Genomic DNA, 26,307 nt, shown 5'->3' with positions numbered 1-26,307 from the left:
TTGGTATAAAAGCATTCTCCATGAAGTTAAATATTTTCTTCAGAAGAACAACAGATCACTGTTTTTACTCTTAACATATTTCAGTGTCATACTGTCTTTCATATATTGGTAGAAAATTGTCTTGAGAAAGGAACAGCAGCCATACTTTCTGAGATGCTTTCTTCTGAGTGCTTTATTTGTCAGCTAAATGTGCAGCCATGTGTAGGCGTAACCATGTGCTGCTCATAGATTTACCTCTCTGCCAGGGCTGACTTTGCAGGTACTTCATCACATGTTCCTTTTGAATTCTCATTTGTTATGTCCAGTGGGACTATGAGCCAGTGGGGAGCAGTAGAGTTGCATAATGATAACAGCTGGCATAGGTGGACTAAGCATACTTGGTTAAGTTAAACCAAGACCTGTTTGTTTTGGCTGTGCAATCAGAGATGCAGACACACCAGCTTAGACCATCCTAACTATTCCATGCTGTTTCCTTGCACAGCCTTTGTGTACAAGTAATTTTCTGTCTTTGGTTTGAGTCACTTAGAAATGAGGTAGACTATCTCCCATTCAAAATGTCCATTGCAAGAAAATAATGGCAAGAACAGAGTGGTGTAGATAATTTTTCTAAAGGTTTCATAGTAGTACATTTTCCTTTTAAATAAGCTTTACATTTTTTATTTCATTCTTAGAACATTAACTAAGTTCCTTTTATAGGGGAGCTTTTTTCACATAATAGTGAGTTTAAATTAAGAAGCGCCTTAATTAGCCTCTAGGACTGACTTCAGTTCCTGTGCTTTGGCATGTAAGAATTAGGCTATAGAAATATTGAAGCATAATCTTCCTGTGTCTTTGTAGATCTTCTTAACTAATGAATGTTAATTCCTCTGCATAAATAAAAAACCTTAAATACATGAACATGACAAACTGGAAATGTGGCTGAGAGAATCATTTGTAATCAGGAACATTTTGATACAATGTTTGACAGTAAAACTGTGTTTTCAAGACTGCCTGCTATTTAATTCATAACTGCTTTTTAGAAAAGAAGTTAATTCCATATCCGTGTTTTCAATTTGTAGGTACATTGAAACCTTGAAGGAGCACAAACCAAAGATTGTCTGGGATGAACAAATTGCTGAACACTACTTTGAATACAAAAAGTGAGTTACAATTATTCACTAACTGTTCTACAAATATTCTAAGACATGGCCCAGTACACAATGAATTACCAGTTAGCTGTAGTATGCAACTGAAATCAGTAAATGGAAATTCTGATGTTTGTGATCTGTATGTCAACATCGAACTGGAGTATAAGAATGCCTCAGGCAAGGAAATTAAACCAGGGAAGGATTAATGAAATTATACAAGCTAAAACAATCTTCAGAAGTGAGGTCTGGTGAGTTATATCTTCAGAAGTTATCCATCAAAATTATCTGCTGAGTGCCATTTACACTGTGCATCTGAAATGAGTACTGTGAGCTGTCGGGTGATTACCAATGATCAGCCAAATATAATAATCCAAAAAGTCTGTGGGATATGAGAGCCTTTACAAGTCCTGCTGACTAGATTGGCCAGCAACAGACCTGCACTATGTGAAATGGATCATCGAGAATATTATGGAGTATCAGGTGTGTAACAGAAGTTGTTAAAAGGACTGGGAATGCTTTTTCAAGAGTGTGAAGAGAAAGACTAATAGCTATATATATAAATATATTTTTGTCATTAAATGACAAGAATTCATCATGCCAGTAAAAATCCATTCCAAACAGACAAACAAACAGCAAAATCTTATTAAGCTTCAGTATTTTCCTGAGAAAACTGAAATCTGTGTTCTTTCCTTTTAAATTCTTCAGTATCCTGTTCCACAGTTGTTTTGTATAAAACAGTTAAGAGATTTTTCATGTTAACTAAAGATAAATAAACCAGATGCTTAGTTTTACTGATCTTTAATGCAAAATCCAGTTGGAGGCACAATGGCCATGTGATGACAGCTTGCTCTCAAGACTAAATCTGAGGGGTCTGTTTGAATGGCATATATTTGGGATTCATTCCTGAAGGATTTCCTAAATGTCTTCTTCCAAACAAGACATGGAAAAGAGAAGGCACAGCAGTAGCAATACCTCGTTTGCCTTCGAAAGGCAGTCTTTGGAGACATTGTTGTTTGTAGGCTTTCTGAAAGAGTTTTCAATGCTTAAAACAAAGTGGATCAGAAAATCATTCTAAATTTCAGCTATCCTGGCCTGGCAGGCAGTTGTGCATCACAGAATGTCTGCAGTGGCTGAGCTGACTGCAGGGGAGGCTTATTTAAGGGAGCTCTTTTTCAGTGACCACCTTGCTTTGTGAAAGTTCAGTTATTTTGGATAGGAATAGCAGGAAGGCCTGAATATGCAGCGATAGTAAAGCACCTCACCTGGAAATCTTGCATGTCTGCAATAGCTAAGAAATCACACTAGGAATCTTCAAGCAAAGTACAGAAGTGGGCAGAGACTAATTACTACAAATAGTTACAGAAATCTATTGACTCTAAGTGCACTGTACAGGTAGGTACACATTTGCTTAAGATGACTAATTTTACCAGGCAGTGTCCACTTCGAGTGTGGGCTGAATGGAAACTGATGGCAAAAGTGTCTAATTAGAGAAAGAGTCGTTCTCTCAGCATCAGAATGAAATGGCCACTGGGTAAAAAATCTTAAACAAAGCACTAAATTGTAGGTGGTCTCTATTTTTGGTATGAGTGTATTAATTCCTGGATATTGAACATACTAGCATATCTTACTTTTAAAAGCAATATATTTTTCATAATAAAGTCAGCAGCTTCCTTAAGCACTGTCTTTCTTTCCTCCTTATTGGAAGGAATAAATCTGTTTTTTTTTTTTCAGCTAAAAGTTGTATGAGACTCTATTAAAGCAATTGTGACAATTTGTTTATTTTCCTTTATTTTTTAGAAATAAAGGAGGAAAGCATGCTGTCTTCTATCCAACACTGAAGGTAGGTGTGACTTTTTCTGGCCTAGGGTGGTAAGAGAAAAGAAGTATTTACTTGACTTGGATGATTGAGATGCTTTATAAAGTACTGAACTGGGTTTAGACTTTTGTGGAAGAATTCACCCTGTTGGAGTTGTTATGATAAAAGGCTTCGGCTTCCTGTGCAAGATTATTTTTTTTCCCTATAAACGGCATAATGGGGTTCAGAGGATCTTTGCAAGCTTTGCCATGTCTAGAGATAAGAGACACCAGGGCAAATTAGAGCTCAGAAAGGAGCAGTCTGAACACACAATTCATGTGCTAACAGACGCTGGATTGTCAGAGTAGAGACTGACAAAATTTGCCTTCTGATTAACTTTGACCTTACTGAAGTCCTTTGGCTGGACATGCAGTTTCAATCCACAGAATAGTCTGTAGTTACCAGAATACATGATAAATGGTTACTTGCCTTAATTCCTAGTGAACTATTTCTAGATTTTCTAGGTATGTCTAACTATATTGTTCCTAGTATCTGCCTTGAAATTTCACTGCAAATCTATCAGAAAAAAGAAAGATTGTGCTGCATGTTATCAAATTACATTCTCTCTGCTCTTGCGTTAGCATTTCACCCTTCTAGAGTCCAGCCTGAACAAGAACATGCAATTCTGTAGGTTTCAAGATCGTAATGAAACATGTAGAGACTGTATGCTGAGGTGAATCAGAGAGTTGTTCACTTTATGGTGATCAAAATGGTCAATGGAACACTGAATTTTGGTTTATTTCCCCACTCACAAATGTGTTTGTTCTCCTTTTTAATGTCATAATCATGGGTAGGTTAAGCTGCTCAAACTGACTTGTTTGTGGTTAGCTAAAGGCAGGCATGAAGACCAGGGCTGGTAGGTGTATTAATGACACCTTGACATTTTGTTCTGTTTCCTGTGGAACTGAGTTTTAAAGACATCCCTGTGGTGTGAGCTGTTCAAACAGTGCTGCCCTTCAAAGTAAGAAAACCTGAAAGTAAAAGACTCAAAGAAAAATAATTGCTTTTATTGTTTGAACTGGGAGAAGTATGGAACATGAATTGTAGTGTTACTTCTCTTGTAAACCAGTGTCTAAACCAAATCTACATCAATGGCAGTAGTGTAGATAAGGATATGTTATAAAATTCATCTCCCAGATCCTCTTAAAATAGAATTCTGATAACAAAAATTATGACTCCGTCCTGCGAGAAGGCAAGGGTAGGTACAAGATCTTGATGGTCGTTCTAATTGTCTTCAGTGATAAAGTCTTATATTACCCTTGGGAAATTTCTGGGAAGAGTTAGAGCTTCTGTACATTGGGAAATGATAGCTTAAATTAGAACAGTTCTTTGCATAGTTCATAAATCAGATTTATTTCGGTGGCATTTTGTCTATTTAGCTGGTTATCGTGCATTAGGTCATTGAATTAACCGATGTAATGAACTGTCTCTTACTGAATGAGTGCTGGCTAGCCAGATAAAATTTGAAATACAGACATTGGGCTTTTCAGAAGTTCAAGGATGGTTATTTTTAAAGTCTGTTAATGGCAGAGAGAGATGGCAACAAGAAGTGCCTGATGCCTCTGACTAAAAGCTAATTGCTTTATGTGTCTTTGTCTTAGTCCATCCAGTTGCGCTTAGAGCTTGCAAAAGAATTGGACACTGGTATATCCATCTGGGAACTGGGACAAGGCCTGGATTATTTTTATGACCTGCTTTAAAGTAAGAGATAATGTGGGAAAGACTTTTGCTTCACTGAGACTCCACCTTCAATTAGAGTATCCTGGAGAGGTGATTTTGAATACATTTTTTGTAATTTATTTTGTATTTGTATGAAACTTGCATTTTTTTCCCAATAAATAACTGTTTGATTTGCCACATAGATGTGATTGTTGGTTTCTGATAAAGTTCAGAGAAAAAAAATGTGAAAGCTTCTGAATTCGCAGCGCTTAGAAACAGAGCGGCCTGCACAACTGGGATGACACTACAACTGAAAATATTTTCTAGATTTTTTTTTTTTCCCTACAAGAAAGGAAATGGACAAAGTGATACCCTCTGATCAGGGTTTGAGGTGGAGACCTCTCAAACAATTGCTGCTAATCATTTCACTGAACAAATAAACTAATCAGATTGTGTCCAGCAAATTTAACATCTGCTGGACTCTCTGCGACCTGCTGTTTCTTAATAAGGTAAGTCAACATAAAATGAAGAGGATGAGCGGGAGGGAAGCAATTAGATACCTTACCCTCGGGCTGATAAAGGATTGAATACTGACATACTCTGCTGTTATCTCTGTTTGTTTTATTCATTTTACTACATGCCTTAAGTAGTTCAAAATCACAGTAATTCTGATTCACAACTTGCTTCTAAATCATTTTTGTAAGCAGGAAATGGTGCTCTGTTATTTCTCTCTTCTACTTAGCCTGCTTAATGTCTCAGTTTTGAGTACTCAGCACCATTACATGATGCATTGGTGATCAGTTAGTTTGTGGGAACTGTAGTGTTTAGCACAAAAGGCTACAATGGAAATGAAAAGTATGCATGTTATGACGGATTATGCTGATAACCCCTAGAGAACACTACAGCAGCACTGATAATACCTTTATTTAAGTAGGTGCTGTGAATACGGTCACTATCTTTCTGAATAAAGCTGTCATTATTTACCTGTACACATTGGTGCTTTTGACTACATAAAACACTTTTTTTTAAATATTAACTCAAAAGCTATTAACTAGCTTAAAACAGCCCTGTCCCCCCCAGGATTGTTCTTGCTTTTTATTTTGTCAGTTTTCTGCTTCGAGGTGGTTTGTTGTAAGGAAGAAAGGGGAGGTAGTGGGAATTTGATGAGGGTGTTGCTGGTCCCCAGCAGAGATCCAGGCAATAGCTCTGTACTCTCACTGACGTTCTTCTTGCCACTTACAGTTGCCACAAATATAACTGCACTCCTTCTCTTTGCATCCACCCTTCCCATTAATTAATCTCAGTGGGGGATTTATCTGCCCCTGCTAGTTTCAGTGGAATAAATCCCACTGTAATCCACCATTGATTAAAGAACTATTGATCTTCACCTCACTGATTCAGTTCTGGCATCTCTCGACTTCTCACATTGCAGTATCCAGCAGGGTTTACTAATCAGGCTTCTTTCTTCCATACCATTAGTACTGAGATAATTTGCTACGTGAATCCTCATGTTCAATTAACTTGAGCTTTCTGGTTCGTTCAAAAGCAATTTAAAAGTCACTTTTGGCAATGGTATCTGCACAAGAATTAAGTTCTATTATGCTGTTTTTCTACTTTCAGTGGTATTAGTGAACCAGAACGTCTCAGAAAAAAAGATTATCAGTTACAAATAGAAGAGTTTGAGATCTGAAATGGCATGCATTGCCAGCTACTAGCTGGTAGGTAGTGGTTTTAAAAGTGAAAGGTTTGGGGAAGAAGAAAATATTTCATTTTTATTGATTGTTTCCTCTCTAGAAAGGATATACATAATTTGATACTCGTCTTTCTTCATTTTTTTTCCAGTCTCATGATGATTCTCTCTGAAGTTCAACTGTTCTGTTAGTCTTTGAGTACAGCTATACTAGAAATAACTGTCTTTAGCATCCTCACAGATGGAATGAATACAACTGTGTGTCAGAAAGATCAAATTAACCCTGCTATATAATGAAAAATAAATACCAGAGGAGAAGTACATTGTGAGTTTGAGCAATTCATAGTATGAGGCCAAGGATTTTGCCTTTTTGTCTCTAAAGGTAAAACATACTTGTTCCTTTAAAAATAACAGTTAAAAAGAAACAAAGTAAGCATAGCTCTTTAGCATGAAGTTATCAGAAAATAAAGTGAATACCAGGCAGCATTTACTTGAACTCCAGAATGAATGAAGACTTGCTTCTAATGGATTTATCGTGTGATCTCTTAATTTCTCTATGTGTGGAAGTGTCAACTACCTGTTTGTTTAGGTATCACAGAATGCAAAAAAGCTGTGTACTACCGGTGACCCATGATGAAGACAGGTTTCTCTTGAAATCTACACCTCACTGCTTCTGTGAGATGACAACGCTGGTACAAAGGTGGGCTCTGTAGGGCATTTGTTTTTGTGCCTTCTGACAAGGGGAACAAGCTGAGCAAAAGGCAGAAATGGGTGAGAGTGCTGTGGTGGCAGTGCTGTAAGGACCACAGTGCTGGGCAATAGACTTTCATTTCTATGCTTCAAAAAGAACAGAAAGCACTGCTTTGTGGTATACTGAGACATTTTTCAGTAAAGCAGGGAAAAAAAATTATGCCTGTTCCTCCTTAGAAGCAAATACTTCTTAAATGAAGTACTTGCAGGGCCAGAGATATTGGACTTACTTAAAAAAAAATCAAGGTATGATGGGGAGAAATATCTGGTGTTCCTCTTACAGCAGCAAAAATCATGTAGCAAGTAGTAAAACAGAAATGGGTTTATTTCAACAGAATATTCTACTGTTCAGTTTTCTAAAGTACTAGTAAGAAGACAAAAAGCTGTGCTCTGTAACCTGATCCTGTTGTAGGAACAAATTTCCATATGTTTCAGCAAGATCTCAGGTACATTGAACAGTATCAATTACATAGCTGATGCCAAGCTGAGCTTTCTTACATCTGGCCATTTCCCCATGTTTTACTTTGTGGGGTTAGAACAAAACAGAATTTGATTAACATTGGTTATTCAAAATGTTGCTAAAATAAATAAGGTCATTTATCACATGTTAGCATTTGAGATTAAAAGCTGGAAATCTGTCGTTACACGTATTACTTTGGAACAAGAACGTTATTATGAATTATAATTGTAATTAAAAAAATAAGTGGATGGAGTTCGAGACTCAGAATTGAAAACAATTTTACATTCTCCATGTCAGCTGCTGAAAGCAGAGCAAAGGGCTACTTGGGAGTTGCTTCCATGAGGCACAAAGGTTATCACATTTGATCCATCCATGATGTGGAGTTTAAATAAGTTAAGATTTGTCACTTACCTGGTGTGGGAAGGCAAAGCATGGAATAAACTAAAAGCTGCCCTTCTACGTACAACTTCTCAAGTGGGAGCAGAATTGCATCATATGCACACATGTTGCTTTGAAGGTCATTAAGGGAGCTTGTGCTCAGTGTACACCAGCAGCATATTGATTTTCTAGAAACTTTCCAGCTTTCCTAATTACATTCACCTGAAGCAGCTAATTGCAACAGGTGTGATGCGGTGGCAGGAAACCATAGACTTTCCAGTAGTAGACTGTGTGCTTTGTGATTCTGGAATCAGTGACTTGGTATCAGCCAGGCAGGATGGTTGTATTTTTTTGCATGTGCAGCCACAGTAGATTAGAGAATGTTCCAGTTCTCTCATGTTTTGCTGTGACAATCTTGCTACATGAAGGATTGCTTGAGTGATAAACTTTACCTTCCTTGAAGGACAGAGGAGAATGAGTGTAAGTCAGAAGATTTTGACATTCACCGTTTACTCCACTATGTAACACCAGGACATCACAGTTACCTCTGCTTCTCATCCTGCTCAGAAAGGTAAGACCAAGTATATTCCCTTATTTCATATGCTTGGATGTATTATAGAAGCTCAACCTCATCCTCCACCCCAAAGAACCCTTAAACTTTAAGGACATCAATAACTTTTGTTAATCATTAGTTTCCTTTTCTATTCTTCCTTAGAACCTGCATTTAGAAATGACCTGGGTAGGCATTTCAATGAGGTCTCTTGTCTCCTCCAGTGTGCCAGATCCTTTGGTGTGTGCTCTTTGTACTTACAAAGAATAGGTCTGTGACTGGAAACAGCAAATGTGCAGTGTCTGCCCAACTTAAGAAATCTCTTAGGATTGAATATATCTGTTTTCACCTCTATTAAATATTAGAGGGGGAAAAAAAAATCCTCTGATTTTACTCTTGTAGACATCAGTGAATGAAGACCCAGCAACAGCAATATCTGCATCCTTGTGCTGTAGGAGTTAGGGGAAAGATGCTTGGGAGCATTGTGCAATTGCAGTGAAGGAGCAGACAGAGAAATTCTGATGTTTTGTTTGCCAAACTGGTTCCCTTTGCCCTGTGGTTACACAGTGATTCTATGGTAGGGTGGTAAAGCCCATGTTTCTGCATAAGAAATTTGCATTATTTTAACTCTGCTATTTCATGTCCTTCTGTGAAAAGACTCTGCTAATAATGATTATTTGCTTTCTTTAAAACAACTAATGTATTTGGCTACCTGAAAGTCCAAGTCCCTTTGTTCTGCACTTAAGCTGCAGCTGGTAATAGACCAGGCAGGTGTGTTTGGAGTAATTGATTGGCTATAAGAAAGGAGAGGACAGACTCCTTAGCAAGGTCTATTGCAATACAGGTAAACGGTTTTAAAAATAAAGAAGGGGAGATTTATACTGGATTTAAGAAATTGTTTGGGTTTTTTTTGTTGTTGTTGTTTTGTTTTTACAGTAAGGGCCATAAGGCACTGGCACAGGCTGCATTCACCTCAGAGAGGTGGTAGATGTCCTGTCCCTGGAAACATTCAAAGTCAGGCAGGAAAGAGCTCTGAGCACCTGATCTACCTATAGGTGACTCTGTTCATGGCAGGGGATTTGGATCAGATGATTTAAAGGTTCCTTCCAATTCAAATTATTGGGTGACTCACTCAAGTTCCACAAATGCAAATAGTGGCATGTACCCCTTTTTGCAAATACACTGTCTCATGTTTCCCAACAATAAATGCAGCTTAAGCAGGCAGATTGTTTTTTGGAGTCTGGGTAGCTTGGTGCTATCATTTTGAATTAACTTCAAGAAGTATTTTATTCATTGAAGATTTCAGAATTACAGCACTAAATGGTTGTCTGCTGTATCAGATCTTTGCATGCTGCTTATGTATTTTAACTCACAACTTTTTATTAAAATTAAATTGCTTTTGCTGTTAGCTTGGAATTGTTTTAGATGGACTTTCTATGGCAAGCAGTTTGCCAGGATTTTAAATTTCATCTAATTCCTTCTTTCTTCATTCATATCAATCCTGAAATTGTAGTTGACATAAGGATGCATTTGTGCAGAGGAGGCTGACTGAGCTCATGTCTTGAAAGCCCACTTCAGACATTTATTGACTATATTAAAGTACTAAGGGCTAAACTCTGCCTTTAGGTATTTGTTTTAGCACTTGGGAATACTGACTGATAAAACAGGGAATGTGTAGTAAGTTTCAAGAGTTTTGGTTTTTACGTGACAAGATTATATCTATTGTTTTGATAAGAGATATAATTAAATAAAGTGCCGGAGAATATTAAGCTTCACCAGGAGAGTGAGGACTTGCCTGTTTGCTCTGATGCAGGGTGCTCAAATATTTAACTTGAGCAACGTTCAGGTTTCACTTAATTCTTCATCTTCTCCAGTCAACAACTGCTGTTGAATTTGTCTGCATCTCTTACAGTGGTGAACAGGACAGGAAAGGGCAGCACAGCTCTCATGGCTGTCTGAAACAAATGAGAGAGAGAGAATGGAGTTAAGCCACCACTTTCAGAAGAGATGCTTTCTCCTTTTCTCACTCCTGTAGGAGCAGCAAAGAGCTACAAGCCTCTGCATTCTCGAGGTCTTCCCTGTGCCTCATCTTTCTCAGAACCTAGGAATATGAAATATTTTGGCAGAATCAAAGCTATATACTTGGCTGGTGTATTTGTAAAAACTAAGGCTACTCTTCTGATGACTTCACCCAGTGCTTTTTGGCAGAGAATTAAGTTTGAGTCAATTTTGTGGATCACAACATGAATATTGAAATACTCATTGCCTTCTGAGATATGCATATTGGTATATAAATTGAATTTCAAGCATGTGCAGTATTAAACTCATTTATCAAGTAGATGAGAAGCCACCTTCCTCTCCTGCCCTTTCTCTGGCAAGGAACTCGGGAGCTTTGGGTTGCTGGGAATCACAACTGCTTTGAAAGCACAGGTTAAGGTTCCCAAAGCAGAAAAAAGGAGATCCACAAATTGCTGGAAGAGAATGGAGTTCCAAAGAGAGCACAGCTTTCAACAGGACAGACAAATGATGGAAAGAAAACAAGTAAAAAAATAACTTTTTCACTGTCACATAGCAAGTCTGTCACAAAGTCAGACAGAGCCAAGGCTTCCATCTCTCTATCCCTTTACCGGCTGACCAGCCCTTACTGTGGAGTCATCAGAAACAAGAGCAAAGCAGGGTCCCTTCCTCATAGGCACTGTCAATACTTCAAGAAGAGCTTCAAGTTCTGTTGACAACAAATTGTGTGTGCATGCATGAGTGCACAGAGGTCAAGTTGAGCATGCTGCTGTTCCTCCCCTCTGCACCACAGGTTAAGGAAGAATAGCTCTGAAAAGAGCTTTACTTGTAAATATAGGGACAAGTAAATCTAGAAAGAATAAACAGAAATAGTGATTTGCACCATCAGGGGGAAGAATTAATAGCTGCAGTAAATCCAAAAGCTGAAGACAGCAGCCATATTTTTCAAAGAACTACATATTTCCTAGCCATGTAGTTACTTATGTACTTTAAAAGGAGGGTAATATAGTTCTATCTACATACCATTAAGGAAACTTTTTCCTGTGAGGCATCTTCCCTCCAGCCCAGCATTTGAACACTTCTTCCAGTGCCCTGGTCATTGCCTGCATTTTACTCAGACTAAAAAAAAAAAAGTGAGAAGGTTATACTTGATTCTTTTTGCATGGCTGACCTTGTGCTGTTAACCTCACTTAAGGTTGTACTTCTGTCTTTGAAAGTCACTACAAGGTCAGGGTGTGCATGTGCATACAAAGTGCCCAAGCCAAACCACTGCTTATCTTTCTGTCCCAAGCCCTTTTGTTTGTAGGTGAAGGCATAGATATTCCTGGTGTTTGGGCATTGCTGCAGTTCAGGCACTGTCACTGCTTAAAGACTCCACGTCCACCTTTCCTAGTGACTTGTGTGCCTGGAGCCTATTTGTTTTCTTGGATTTTTATTGTTGCTTATAATTAAAACAGATTCTTAGCAGTGCAGCTGCAGTCTGATTGCCATTCTTTTAATTAATTTCAAATGAAAACATGATCTAGCTCCATCTCCTGCAGTTGTGTTGAAAAAAGTGGGAATGGGAGAAATAAGAAGTAGTAACAGTGCCTTCCACCCTTCCTGTATCACATATGTAAGCATTGTTTGGAAGGGCAGAACAGCAAGTGGTTCCATGTGATGAAAAGGAGAGCATTTCTGAGCACACAGCTATACTGTGCATTTGTGTAGCTCAGCTAGTTTTCATAGATCCTGCTGCTTTCATGATAATATCCATTCCTTTCCCTTTTTAAGGGCACTTCTGCTAGTAGCATCAAATCACTCATTTGGGGCCATTCTGCAATGGCAATGGAAAGCATGGCAATTACAGCAGAGAAGCAAAAGTACCAGGCTGCAGCAAATGAGGATAAGCCCAAACACAGCAGCCATAAGTGCAGAAATAAAGAAAAGAAGCTGCTTACCCTTAGAAGGCCTCCAGTATACAGGAATCTTCAGCACGAGTTGCCTGCCTCTACTGCCAGCCCTTAAATGAAGTCTGGGAAGGGGTGGATCCTGACTCCACTCCTTCCTGTCACTCAGGTATACTGCATACACCTGAACTCCTTTGGCTTTGCCCTGCCTTCCTACCAGGTGCTCAATCACTGCTTCAGGCTGTGACTTAGTATTTCTGTTACAGGGAAGTAAACAGTCACATTTGAAAGAATTCACTTCTAGTTTCAGAATAAACACAAAATAATAAAATCTTTTCTTTGTGAGAAGAGTTTGACAGTGCAGGTGTCAGGCACTTAAATTTGGGTGGTTTCATTGCAATAGCAGGGAGATGTTACCCACAGTGACAGCAAGCATGAGTGAAGCAAAGCAGCAGCATGACTCACTGCACATGGAAGCTTTTTTGCATTTTTGATGGAGTTCTATTGGACTGGGAGAGCTGAACTGGAAGTGAGAGGCACCTGTAAAGCTCTCAGTTTCCTTAAGGGCATCTCTTTATCCCACGCTGTTCTTTCACTGTAAAACTTTACTGTCAGACTGCCAAATTCCTGATGTTCAGCTGCAAGGCAGCATTCATACAAGCATCCAACATGCATCGCCCTGAGGAGGGATGTCTGGCTCAGTTCTGAAGTTATTTGTGCCATGTCCTTTTCCACTGCTATTGAAAATGGGCATCAGAAATTATTTAGGAATGTGGAGGTGAGGCTGATTATTTGCACAAAGTTAAACAACTGTACAGTGTTGTTGGTTAGAGTACGCCTTACAAAGTACATCGTGTTTGCAATCCCTGTCATGGCTCGTGTACCATATACGTATGGTCTATCTGAAAAGGCAAATGTTGGTCTGAGGAGCAGTAATGCTTTGGAGAAGGAGACCCTTTTATTTCCAGGAGTATTTGGTGCAGAGGCTTGGTAAACATCCATGCATAATCATGGTTGCTCTCTGCTTAATTTGAGCTCATTTCTGCCAATGTTCAATTAAACTTTAAGAATGAAGAAGGATAAGGAAGGAAATTAAATTATGATAAATCTGCCAAGCTTTGTGTTAGGGTGAGTAGAATTTATGGCAAAGGCAAATTTGTCTTACCTATTAAGAGATTATAAAGAATGTATTTAGAAGGGAGCTGAAATGCTTATTTTTATTTAATGTCCCATAGATTGTTCTGCACATTATCTGAATAATTACTTCCTGTGCTTCTGTAAGTAACACCTTATTTTCTTTCAAACTATTGTGTAACTTAAGTCCATTAAAATGATTCCATTGTTTGGGTTTGTTAATTTTCCACATAAAGGAGTATTTGTAAGCACCTACAGTGAGTACTGCTAAAGGCATCTTATTATAAAACAGATAGCCAAGTATGAAGTAAAGCGTAAATAGGCTGAGCTGGTGCACATACAAAGGACTGATAGGATTACCGGGGGAATCATTTCATTACCAAATCTGCAATTGTTTAAAGGAGTGGTCTTTCAGTCTTAGAAAAGAATCAGAATATTGTCTTGGTTTCACACTGGTCGCTTCCCAGACCTTGCATTTCCCTGCAGTCTGCGTGGCCGTACAGGCTGCTGGCAGAAGGGCAAAGATTGCTGAGTTCTGGGTAAATGAAGAAACCACATTCCTCTGGGGTCTTGCAAATGGCTGCGCCCTGCAGTCATCCAGGACACCTTGGGATATTTAAATCTGATGTATTGACAGTCTTATATGTAAAAGCCTTGACAAAGTGCTCTGTAGGAGCTGATTGTGGAATTGAGTTTTGTATATATAGGAGTTAATACGTGAATTGTACTTGTGCAAATGATACCAAATGCTGTGATTGTAATCCCTTGTTAATAAAGGGATTGACTTGCAGTAAAGAATGACTTACATTGTATGCCTGCATACTGTATTATCCCTGCCAAGGGTTTTGAAGCCCTGTGTGTTTTCTAACTCTCATTGCCTCCTCACTGTAATGCAAGAGCTGCAGAATTTCTTCCTAGAAAATGGTAACTGTGTTCCTCCGATGACTCAGCACTAAATGCAGTATTTTGGACTTGACTGACCTGAGTTTGCGTGCATACACACAGACTCTAAGCTCCTCTTTCTTTCATTTCTGGCAATATCCACATTGTGACCCTGTGGGTGTATTGCTCGTCTGACCACGGTTTGCTATCTGAAACTGTCCTGAGGGTGGGAAGAGTGCATTGAATCCTTCCACAAACCTCGTTCTTGGTGCTGTGCTGGCATTTCAAGACAGGAGAGAAGTGTGTCCTTCGAGGTAAGGCAGTGAACCCAGTGTCTAGACAAGGAGGGGAGAACGTGGCTGTGGGGACAGGCTGGCTGCTTTAATGCAAATGGATTTATTGCACAGTTCTGCTAGTGTGGGGACACCCACCTTCATCTAATACCACCCCTTATATATATTTTGTTACTTGGAAAATGTTTATTTCCTGTGCACTATTCTCAGACATGCAGAAGTACTTAAGATTAAGACCTTAATATTTAATAAGCTTTCTATTGTTAAAGAGTGAGCAAGCCTGCCAATGTGAGATTGGGCCGGCAGCTCAGTGGATTAATGGAAACAGAGTTGGATTTTAAAGCCCTGAATGATAATCTTTAAATATGCTTAGGCATTGTGGTTGTGCAATTTCCCTGGGGAATCATCACATTCTCTGCTTCAGAAATTGTATTGAAGACATAAATGAAACTGCAGCACAACCTTTCCTGCCGACAAATCTGCTTTCATTCCTGGGGCTTAAATTCCGTGTTTATGTATCTGTATATGCAGAATGTCATTCCTTCAGGCTTTTCATTTATTACATTGTTTCCACTGGAACAATTTAACCCAAACTGGTAAAAAAAAAAAAAAAGAAAAAAAAAAGAAATAAAAGAGTTGCTCTGCAACTTTCTCACATGAACCAAGATGTTGTGTAAGCTTTCACACAAGCAAATGTTGCTATGTGGAAATACTGAAATAAAAACTACGTTGAGCTGTGTGCCATCAGTAGATGAGATGAGAAAACAGCTGCCTCACACAACTGCTTTTTATTTTAACTCCTGTCTGGGAACTTCAGTGGTGCTTCTGGTTCACATAATACATTCCAATATTAATTCATTCCCTGATAGAGATCTGAGTGGTCCCACTGCAGATGATAGTGTAGACACAACGTGATTTATTTGTGGATGTCTTCAGGAAATTGAAAGGCTTGAGAACACCTTCATTGAAGAAGATTACTTTTTCTTATTTATACAAGAACCTGCCAGTCTGAAATGCATCTGGACTTAGAGTTGCTTTACTTGTGTACACATTTCTGGGGATTATCTCAATTTCAATTTAATTTGCCACTTCACGCTATAAAACTCAGGGAATCACTAATTTTCATTGAGAGGTCACTGGATGAAAATGAAAATGAACTAAGCTTGCATCATCGGAGCTGTGTTGTCCCGAATTTGTGTTTGTGCCTAATAAGAGCTTCTTGTAAATAAGGCAGTGGGGCACCCAGCTACTGGGTGCTACATCTGGTTGTGTGACTGAACACCCTGACATTTTGTGTAATTGCACTGATGTTAAGAAACCACATGACTTGCAGGACGCTGTGCTCCATGAGAGCCAGCGATGTGTCAGCTGTCATGTGTTGAGTCCCCAAAATGTCATGGATCTCAGCAGTTTTCAGATGTTTAAACTATGTATAAATTCACCCTTACTTCTCCATACACTGATCTCCTGGGATGTCAGCAGTACTGAAGGCTCGAGGAGATAAGAGAAATCGGTTTCTTTACTCCTTGTAACTGTTTTTATCATCCAGGCCCTTTCCTAAGCTCTGTGAACATAAAGCATCAGGGACGGGAGGTGATGGAACTGCTGTCAGAGCCCTGGAAGAGGACAAACAAGCATCTGGAACGACAGCAGGATCAAAGAAAAAAGGTGAGAAAACAGCACTGAACGCTTACTTGCGTACTTCTGACCTTGTATACACAGGACGGGGTTGGTGACTGCTTTCCTTTCTTGGGTGACAATATCAGCTGTGGTGTCTCTGCTAGGAAGTAACCTGCATGACTGACTGAGCTGGTAAGACTGTACCCAGGGATCAGCTGATTGCCCCTGGCTGTAGCATCAGTGAGGCATCATAGCTTTTCTCACATAGATCTGACTTATGGCATCTACAGACAAGGATCCACCACCTGCACGTTCACACAAAACTCAGAACGTCTCAGTCTGCTAAATCACATGGATTGGATGGGATGGTTTGTAGAGGGACTTACTGTATGTGTACTGTGGCTGTGATTCAGTTCTGGGAGCATCTTTTTGGAAGAAGAGTGTTTATTGTGAAAGGGTTTGCCGTGTATTTCATGAGATGCTGCTCTGTTGTGCCTTATGGTAAGGAAAAACTCTGCTCAGGTGCCTACAGTTACATACCCAGCTCTTCTGGCTGTTTCCAAATTCCTCCCATATTTTGCATTTGTGGTTTGTTTGTTTGTTTTTCAATATCTGTCATTTTTAGTGTCCCTTTTCTTCCCTGCCTTCCTTGGTGCAAACATAAACATCTGGATAAAATGGAGTCCTGCATCATCCTTTAAAAACAAAGATTGCTTGCACTGGAATATTCTGATTCTGAGAAGAGGGTACATATGTGTATTGCTTGAATGAACATTAACTCTTGATTCCATCAGCATGGGTGATCTCCTCTAAGGTTTTGATTATGCCAGTTTTTCATGTGATAACAATTCTTTTAAACATGTGAGGACTTACTTCAAAGACTGTTTTGCTAGTGGAGAATGTACCACATCGCATTAGCCATCTGTGGTGCACAGTTGGACATAAGAAGGTGATTAATAGTGAAGAACTTGAATGCACGGACTTCACAGGACAGAAATTTAAAACTTCAATTTTTATTAGCACCAAATATCAAGCAGGCTCCATGACAACAAGTTGTACTTCCAAGCTGGTAAGTTATTTAGTTTAGGGAAAGCAAGTGGGTAATTATATGACATATTAATTCAATTTATGCACTCTTGTACTTGCATTTGTAAATCCCAAGTGCCTTCAGTTACACACAGGTCTGAGTTCACAGTTTCTGTTCTTCCCCAGAACGTAGGACTACTTTCAAATATGAGGTTTAGGGGCATCTCTGTTCTTGAAAGGCCAAGTAACACAACTTAGCTGCTCACCAGAACAGCCAAAGTACTTCTGACTTTTGAGGGGGGGAACATTTCTGTTTCTCTTTCTAACATATTGTCAAGTTCCTGCAGCTGAGCTCATAGTGTGAAGAATTTACCCAACAGACCTTCCCTGCTTGTAGCCCCATGCAGCCTCCTTACTCATCTAATGCCAGTGTCACTTTCAGGTAGAGTTCCTGCAGTTGCAAACCAGTAGCAATTGACGGTGAGGGAGGAGGGCTGTGTGATGTCCTGAGGATTATAAAGAAATATGTTGACCTGGGCTGTCATAAGCAATCTGGTATAGGTACACTGAGGGAAAGAGGGGAGCTTCCAAGAAAGCACCACAACCAGCTCCACGCTGAAACACTGTTTTCCTAAAGAACTTGCAAATGCTTCGTCTTAACTAAGTCTGCAAATAACATGAAGTTTCTTGGCAGGAGGGGAGAGTTCAGTTCCTTCAGAAATGAAAGCTCAGTGGGATATCAGTGTAGGGTTTTTGGTGCATTTTTTGGGGTAGAAGTATCCTGGCACAGTTAGCTTTGCAATAAGGAAAAACATGGGGATGACTACACTGCTCATCCCCTCAGTATTGTGTGGTTGCAGGTGAGCTTTTCAGTACAGTAAAAGGAATGTTTCTGAGCTGAGGCTGATCTCAGTATCTTGTGTGCTATCAGAATTGTCTAATCATGTTCATCATTAACGCTGAGGAAAGACCTCTGTGGAGGAGGGAGGTGAGGTGCATCTGAATAGACTTTCACAAGCCAGTTCCTGAAATCCCTTTATGTCTGATGTAATTTATCTTCAGGATGAATACTCTACCCCGGAAACTTTTCTCACTGCCAATATGGAAAATAAAATACATAGTCAATACATGTTAATAATTGCTTTTTATGCTGTCTCTTGTACAAAATTTACATTGTATCATGTAGATTTATACAACTGTATATTTTCATTTGTTGTCTGTGATTTAAACCACATCCTGTAATAGTCCTGTGGAAACTAAGTAGGAAGTTTATATTGCATGCTTTCAAATTATTCCTTAAAGCACTGGTACAGGGAAGTTGGTGTTAAGCAGCTCTGCCATAACAAAATGTTTTGCCCAAACAACTTCAGTAGAAACAGTTTCAGTGGATTGGACATTTCTTTGCTAAAGAAACATTCACTGTGAGGCAGTTTTCAAGAACCCCACATTGCTCTCCCACTTGCATCTGGCTATTTGAGGGAATGTAAACTAAGGGGTTTGGACAAGTTAACAAAAATCACCGTTTCTAGTGAACAGAACAACATACCTGTTTCTATAAGGAGTTTTATTTAGAAAAAGAGCAAGGCCTTGGGTAAAATGACTTATGGATTCATTGTTTGGGAACAGCCTTTCAAACTGCAGTTGCCGGGTAAGTTACTACTGGTAGATTCTTTATCTTTTTTAACATACCAGAAAGTAAGACACATGCAGGGCTCTGTATTTTGTACTTTAGATGTCTCAAGCCAAATGTTGGGATGAAGTCTTTATAGGCTGCCCGTAAGGCACTTTGGAAGCTTTTGTTATATTTGCTACCTTTAGCATGTTTCCTTTTGTAGCCACAGTGCCATGCGGACAGAAAGTACTCCATCTACACAGTGAGCATCATCAGCAAAACCTGACATTCCTGGGTTGTGTGAAGTACATCTGAGAGAAAGAAGCAGGATGTCAGCTGAAATGTCAGCTTGTTGCCAATTGAAACAGAAACACCTGTCTGTGCTGCTGCGTAGTTCAGAAAGCAAAGACAGCTGAAGTAGGATGGCTGCTGGGAAGGTATACTGGACTTCGAGTTTTGAAGCAATGGGATCCTGAAAATCAATAGTAATCTATATTTCCCAGGTTACAGCCTTAGTGGGGAAACAAGTTAGGCTATAAAGGTGATAGAACTGCTCTTTGCCCATAAATTTCCATAATATTGCTGAAATTATACTTCAGCATTTCTGAAGTGTAGACCCAGTGGTGACTACATGAAATTGAAAGGCAATGCATTTGAAATATATAGGTGACAGGTTTTTGGTTTTTTGTGTGTGTTTTTTTGTTTGCCTTTAACATATATAGCAAGATGAAATAGTGAAATTCATCATTACAATATAAGACTGAAGTGGAAATCTTCTCAGAGTTCAGAGAGGGACTACAGATGTGGTCAGTGAGACCATCTAGTGGTGCACTTAACAGGATGAAGGAAGTCAAGGAATGCAGGACTGCTACTGACCTGGGGGCAGAAGAAATGTCTGCCAACTTTGTGAGGTTCCCTGCAACAATCTCTGAGCTCTCTGGTTCTCCATTTTCACACCGTGTCTATCTACCCTTTCATTAGTCTGTCCGTGTTGCTCAGAAGGCACTGAATTTAGAGGCAAGCTCACCTGTGAATGTGTCTGAAGGGTGCAATAAATCGAAAAGGCAGTGTCAGACAAGATACTTGGCTAAGCAGAACTCCTTTTGATCTGACACAGGAGATCAGGAGCAGGAGTCCCTGATGTTCCATTTTAACACTGTCTGGTGTTAATTTCCTCTGTTTTCCTACATCATTTCTGAATGTGAGCAACTACCTCAGCAAAAGAGAAGGTATTCACTTTCAGATTTATCAGCGACGGATTAGCTCTACACATAACAACTGGCTTTGGGTGTACAGCTTTTTGTTACATTATTAAACCCATCCCCCAATATTTTCTGAAGAGTTACCTGCATTGACTACCGCATAATTTCAGGTTGTCCTTAAGAGGAAACAGAAGGGAGCATAAATTTACCTGGCAATGGGTGAGCTGCGTAAATAAAGAAAAAATCAATAAGGAAGGAGAGATCCAATCAAAGATGGGTAATGAGAAATGACAAAAAGAAGTAAGCTGCTTTTTTTTTAATCAGGTACAGTGCATGTGCTGGCACATCTTTGGGTATGCGGGTACTCATAGAGCTGGCAGCCCAGTTCCTTAAAAAGAATACAAAAGACATTCTGTTGTAAAGTTTAAAGAATATTTAATAGTTTTTTTAAAAATAAAATGTATATTTTCAATTTTGTTCTGTATATGAATGCACAAAAATGTATAATTGTATATAATGTATAATAGTTGCAGTGACAAAACCCAAGGAGCTGAGATCTGCCCGCTGTGGTAGGATACGGGTGACAATCTAAGAATTCACAATGGAATCCAAACACAATTTCCCATAGCGAGTCCTGACTTGTTTTCTTACTATGAATTTCCTAAGTAGCTATGAAGATCATTCACACGTAGCACAAATCCTTGTGGACAAAGTTAATAACAAGTTGGGTTTTAAAATAAATGCCACAATCAATGCTTTTATTTTTTCCTGCTTACCTTCGGTGCCACATTTCTATCGAGCACAGCAATGAAGCCCAGTGGTAAGTGAAGGGCATTAACTTCTTCCATGCTGACAACCTCCTGTCCTGCCTATGAATGGGGGAGCAAGCAGCCTGAAGCCACGTGCAGGAAGGACTCTAATGGGTAAATGGAGATCAGCTTGTGAGCAGTGAGGGGCTGGGTGGATTCACACTGCAGCCAGACTGCTGATGCTGGAAAATGTATTTGTACAACTCCGACTGAGTTTCTTCCTCTCTTTGTTTTACAAATCATACATACAATGCTGCATTCAAATGGTAATTATTAAATGGAAGCATAAACCTGTACGAGTTGATGTGATTTGAGGGGGAGGAGTAAAGGAATACTCATAGAACACAAACTGGAGTGAACGTCAGTGATTGTGCATTATAATATGTTAGAGCTAAATAATTCTGTGGTACAAGCAATACGATTTGGCTGCTGCTGACAGTTGCTGTGCAGGAAAATAAAAAACATTTTCTTAAATATATATATATATATTTCTCATAATTATGAAGATGAAAATCCAGAATTATTTTGGACTGACTCTAAAAGCTAAATCCTGGTCTTGCTGCATTCAGTAGGTCCAGCTGTGTACCCTATGCCTTCACATCTTGTTTTTAAGCAGAAAGAGCAAGGAGTTTAAATGAGGAGTTCTCTGCCTTGTGCTCTTTGTTGCCTTTGGTTCTGTCTTTAAATGTCTTGAGTCCTCCTTCACATTTAAAAACAAGTGCAAGTAATATAAAAGACCTTACTATGAAAGTGACAAAAACACAAAAGGAAGCAACTGGAATGACTTCTGTGTTACTATGCATAAATGCACTATGAGCATTCTTTTAAACAGGCATTATGTACTACAAGGTAATTATAATCAACCAGTTCAATGTCAACTTTTATACATAATATGGAACAATCTGGTTTTGCTTTTTAGAAGAAAAATAAAAAATAGCTGCTGTTACACATCACCAAACAGTTTGACCTCATCAGGAGGAAAAGGATGTAATGCTCTTGAAAAGAAATCTGAAAAAGCTGAGGCTCGTTATAGTCAGTATGTTCAGAAGTCTGAAATTGGATTGTGCTGGTAATGCTTTAAGCACCATAACATCTGCTAGGCCTGTATGAAGAGAGTTAATAACATCAAATATAGAAAACAGTCCAGTTCAAACTAGTGATAAGTTGCACAAGCACCTCTGCTGGCAGTGAGTTTTGGTTTTGTTTTTCAGTAGGTGCTGCTGTTGCAATGGGATTTACAAAGTGAATGCCGTTCATACTGTCTGTAGGTAAATGTTTCTGAAAAATGAGGCAGTTTGTCTTGTTGCAAGGATGCCTAAAGTGTGGCACACGATTAGAGGGAACCAGAAAATGCAATGTGTCTTCTCTGTTTCTCTTTTTGTGTTTTTATTTCTGTAGGTGTAGCTGAAAGTCTGCCTAGCAGTCTGCTCTAAGAGTTTGGCATGCATTATTGGGAGTCTCACAGCGTGAGGCCTGTGATGTCTTCTCCCTGCACCACCATCAGGCAAACTGATGAGCACTGCCCTCTGCAGAAGCTCTGTTGCACAAGGGTTTGCTCTTACCAGTTGAGCCATCAGGCCTGCTGTCAATCTGTTAATTTTTAATGGCTGGGATCACTACAGATAGACTTGTCTACTTTTATCTTTCTTTTAAAAAATCCTTGTTTTATTAATGTGTTCATCATTCTGTTACGCTGCTTTTCAGTGCTGGAAACTGAGCGCTGTCAGCAGAAACAAACAGTGAGTACAAACTAAGAATCATGGGAAAAACTCACACATGGTTCATCTAGGCTACAATTGTTTCTCTGCAGTTAAGAAAAATGAGAGAGAAAGGAAAGGAGACAACTCCATTGCTCCAAGAGTGCAACTGTTGACAGGCCAGCCTGGGCTCAAGAAGCAGAGAGCATCAAGCCTGTTGTGATTACAACTCCACAAGTAAGTCTTGCTCAAGGCACAGATTGTCTGTGTACTCACTGGGATACTCACTGTTTAGCTTCAGTCACAGGTTGTGCTCTGTTAACATTTCTGGCTTGCTGGCATCATAATAAAAGCCTTTACTAGCAGTGAGGCTGCTATGATAGCATGTGATTAGGAAGCCACATAACATATACACAAGTAGTGCATTACTTTCACTCTATTTTGCACAGTGAAATATCCTGTGCTGCAGGGGCTGATGCATGAAAGGGGGCATAAGTGAGAGTCAGACTCATCAGTGGTGCAGGTCCAGAGGAGGGTTACTGCTGGTGGTAAGGAGGTGTTCAATACCGCAGGTTGGCAAGGCCAGCATTATTGCTGGAAATTGCCTTGAATCAAGGTAAGCTAAATGTCACTTGTGACTGAGACCTGCTGTTGTAAGCACTGAAGGTACAGGTTAACTTGTGTGCCTGAGCTTGAGGTATGCTTCTACTCTGGCCCAGTAAGAACGGATGCACTGTGCTTTCTGTGAGAACAGGGCACTGTGGTTGGCTCATAACATGTGGGCGTTTTGTAGCCAACAGCCTTTGAAGCCAGGAGGAGGAAGATGGGTATGAAAAGCACAAATGTGAGATGACTTCAGTTCTAACAAAGACTGATGTGCCTTGGCTGTTGCAAGCACACAGCTGAAAAAAAAACCTGCTAAGCATAAAAACACCCCACGTCATAATAACTCTTGGAAAAATGAGCAATGTGCAAAGATTCTTAGCAAGGAGAACTCTATCATACCTGCAGATGATGATTTTTCCAGAGTAAATTAATGAAATGGTGACATTTAGAGAAGGGACAGCTGACAGCATAGTACAAATCTTCAGGCATGGAAATGAGTGATATTTTTTGGCAGGCTAACTTGAAACAGAGATGATAAAGAATAAAATCATAGTAGAATGACTGAGGAGCCCACTCACAAGTTGTTTACTGAAATGAAGATACAGCCGAAAGTAATTACTTGTTTCCCAAAGGTATAAACGATAGTGCCTCCTACAATAAGTCCTTCCTGGTTATTTCAGTTGGAATGTGAAATGGGATAGAAAGGTTCCCACTTTGTGAGATTAGATGCTGGTTATTTTCACCTCCTTTCAGAACAGTGTGTGTACATGAATCTACCATATATTACATATTCAGTCAACTATCACCTATATGCCACTGGCAATTAATAACTGTTCAATATTGTTTTCTCTTAACAGCCAGATCTTACTGTACAGATTCAGATTAAAAGCCTGACTTTGCAGCACATGAAATTAAAAATACTCCTTTAAAAGAACATATTTCTGCAGATGATCCTGGCTACAAAATCATCTCGAGAGACTTGGAGCAAAGGCTGCTTGCTCTTGACATTTTAGCTGTGTGCAAACTGTAGTAAAATTACACCTGCATCCAGCGCGAGCTACTCTGTACCTTCCTTCCGTGATGAAGAACATTTTCTACACCTTCTCTTCCAGACTGAAATGCTGGAAGGCGACCTGGCAGGTTTCACAGAGGTTGTGTCAGTGCAGTCTTTTCCTAACGCTGGTTTGCAGATGAGCCCCTCATCAGCAGCCTCCCTTTGCTTTGCCATAGGCCACAGGAAAGGAACCCTCGCTGTTTGCAGATTTTCTTCTGTTCAAAGACAAGGCTGCTTCTTACCTGTGCCAGTTCAAGTACTGATTCTTTCTTTTCTTCCTCCTTCAATAAAATGGGGTGATTCACAAAATCTCCAGAAAGATAGCAGTATACACAGTTTATAATACAAAGGGGGGAAAAAAAAGGTCAGAAGAATGAGCATGAAGGAGTTTTCTCCTGTGTCCTTTGGAGGAGAAGCAAAAAGACTGGGAATGGCATCTATGCACAGTAGGTGTCTGCCTTGACTACCTGACAATACATGGTCATTGCAAAGGTGAGTCCGAGAATCTAAGAGAAAAAGAAATAATAATCATTTTTTCAGTAAGTAAAAGAGAAAATCTATTGAAACCAAAGCAAACAAAACAAAAGAGGGAGAAGCATGCTTACACTGCTTTTGTTCACGCACAGAAAGACATCACACGCTGCTTTTCCTGCCAGCTCATGTTCCTAGTTCCTGTCTGCCTTTTATCCTTATCTGTATTGCTGTTTTACAGAATGAACAATGAGGGCACGGGAGAGCTGATTTCTCCATGGAAAGCAGTGACCAGATACTGGGGAGAGGTACATTGAAAAGAAATGTTTGAATGTCTTTTGCTCAGAAATGTTTCATAGCAGCAACCTGCTCAGCTGTGGGGCTGTGGTTATCTCTGTAGCTGTTGTTTTGAAAGACAAGCAGTTTCATCTCTGACCCAAGGGATGCTGTGGTTTACTTTACTCCACTTTACTTTTCCAAGCATGTGTGTGCACAGATCCCTTTGGAGGAATCACCAGAGACTGTCCCTGCATTAATCATCATCATCATCATCGGCTCATCAACAATGTATGCATCTTTCCTTCTGCTCAGGCTGTTCAAGAGAAGCAGCAGGCAGAGGTGGCTGCTTTTCCCAGCCTGAATACTGACCTGCCACGTTGCCTCTGGTACAGTAATTCCTCAGAAAAGGGGATGAGAAACACAATCCTGTTTTCCTTCTATTTACAGTACTTACTTACACTAATTGGTCATTGCTGTTCTTTTGCAACAAACACTGCTGTACAAATTTTCATTGAGATAAAGGTTCGCCTGGTAGAATTTGTTGGTGTGAATTCTATTTTAAGCAGCTAATTAATTTGACCACTTGAATGTTACGCTTTCCTTAAGTGGTACATTCCATCGATGGATATTCTTGAAGGGACATGAATTTTGCCTATGCTGCTTCATGAATAAACAAGAAAAAGAGGTTATGTAGCTGTTTATCTTCTTCACTGTCCATGAATATGAAGTAAGTGGTGAGGCACTGATTAGCTGCTTTACTATAAGCATATGCCTTTTGGAAGCAGCCCCCAGAACACTGCCTTCTATTTCCCAGTAAAGGAACACTTTCAGAGACAGCTGTGCAATAAAACCTGAGTGGCTGAGTGTATTATACAATTTCCAGCGTGCGTGACTGAAGAACATTCTCCTGCCACATCTGCTGTGTGTCCTTCAAGTTGTGTCATGGTGGGATTCTAACTATAATATCATTAACATGAAAAACAAAAGCTGTCACGTACTTAGGGCAATATCAACCACATCACAGCAACAACAGAGGGAGCCCGGTTCATGTTAGGTGACAGCAGATTGAGTCTTTCATCATCAATTACATTCAATCACACAGAGCAGCTCAGGACAGACTTTGATGAAAGCTTTTCTGTACTGAGGTATTTTCTCTGTATTTCACAGCACTTGCTGGCAGTATTAATTAGCATTTTTAAATTGTCTGAAATGTTTTCTCCCATTAAAAATTAGTCACTCCTGTTGGTC

The 26,307-nt window shown here is 39.5% G+C and overlaps 2 protein-coding genes across 12 annotated transcripts in view; one reads left to right on the top strand and one right to left on the bottom strand.

The window, feature by feature from the left end:
* Positions 1 to 4,839, top strand: part of CHID1 (chitinase domain containing 1) — a 90,659-nt gene extending 85,820 nt beyond the window's left edge. Inside the window, exons 11-13 of the mRNA XM_015863751.2 lie at positions 1,059 to 1,139; positions 2,925 to 2,967; positions 4,584 to 4,839. Coding sequence (XP_015719237.1) covers positions 1,059 to 1,139; positions 2,925 to 2,967; positions 4,584 to 4,682 — 223 coding nt within the window. The 3' untranslated portion in view covers positions 4,683 to 4,839. The remainder of the gene's footprint in view (positions 1 to 1,058; positions 1,140 to 2,924; positions 2,968 to 4,583) is intronic.
* A 15,719-nt stretch (positions 4,840 to 20,558) lies between these two features.
* Positions 20,559 to 26,307, bottom strand: part of TSPAN4 (tetraspanin 4) — a 379,559-nt gene continuing 373,810 nt past the window's right edge. For all 11 annotated transcript variants that reach the window (XM_015863761.2, XM_015863758.2, XM_015863754.2 and 8 more), the window contains one exon: positions 20,559 to 24,815. In XM_015863761.2, coding sequence (XP_015719247.1) covers positions 24,747 to 24,815 — 69 coding nt within the window. In that variant the 3' untranslated portion in view covers positions 20,559 to 24,746. The remainder of the gene's footprint in view (positions 24,816 to 26,307) is intronic.

Source organism: Coturnix japonica, chromosome 5, assembly GCF_001577835.2.
Source record: "Coturnix japonica isolate 7356 chromosome 5, Coturnix japonica 2.1, whole genome shotgun sequence".
Lineage (NCBI taxonomy): Eukaryota > Metazoa > Chordata > Aves > Galliformes > Phasianidae > Coturnix > Coturnix japonica.
This window is presented reverse-complemented; position numbering and strand designations above follow the sequence as displayed.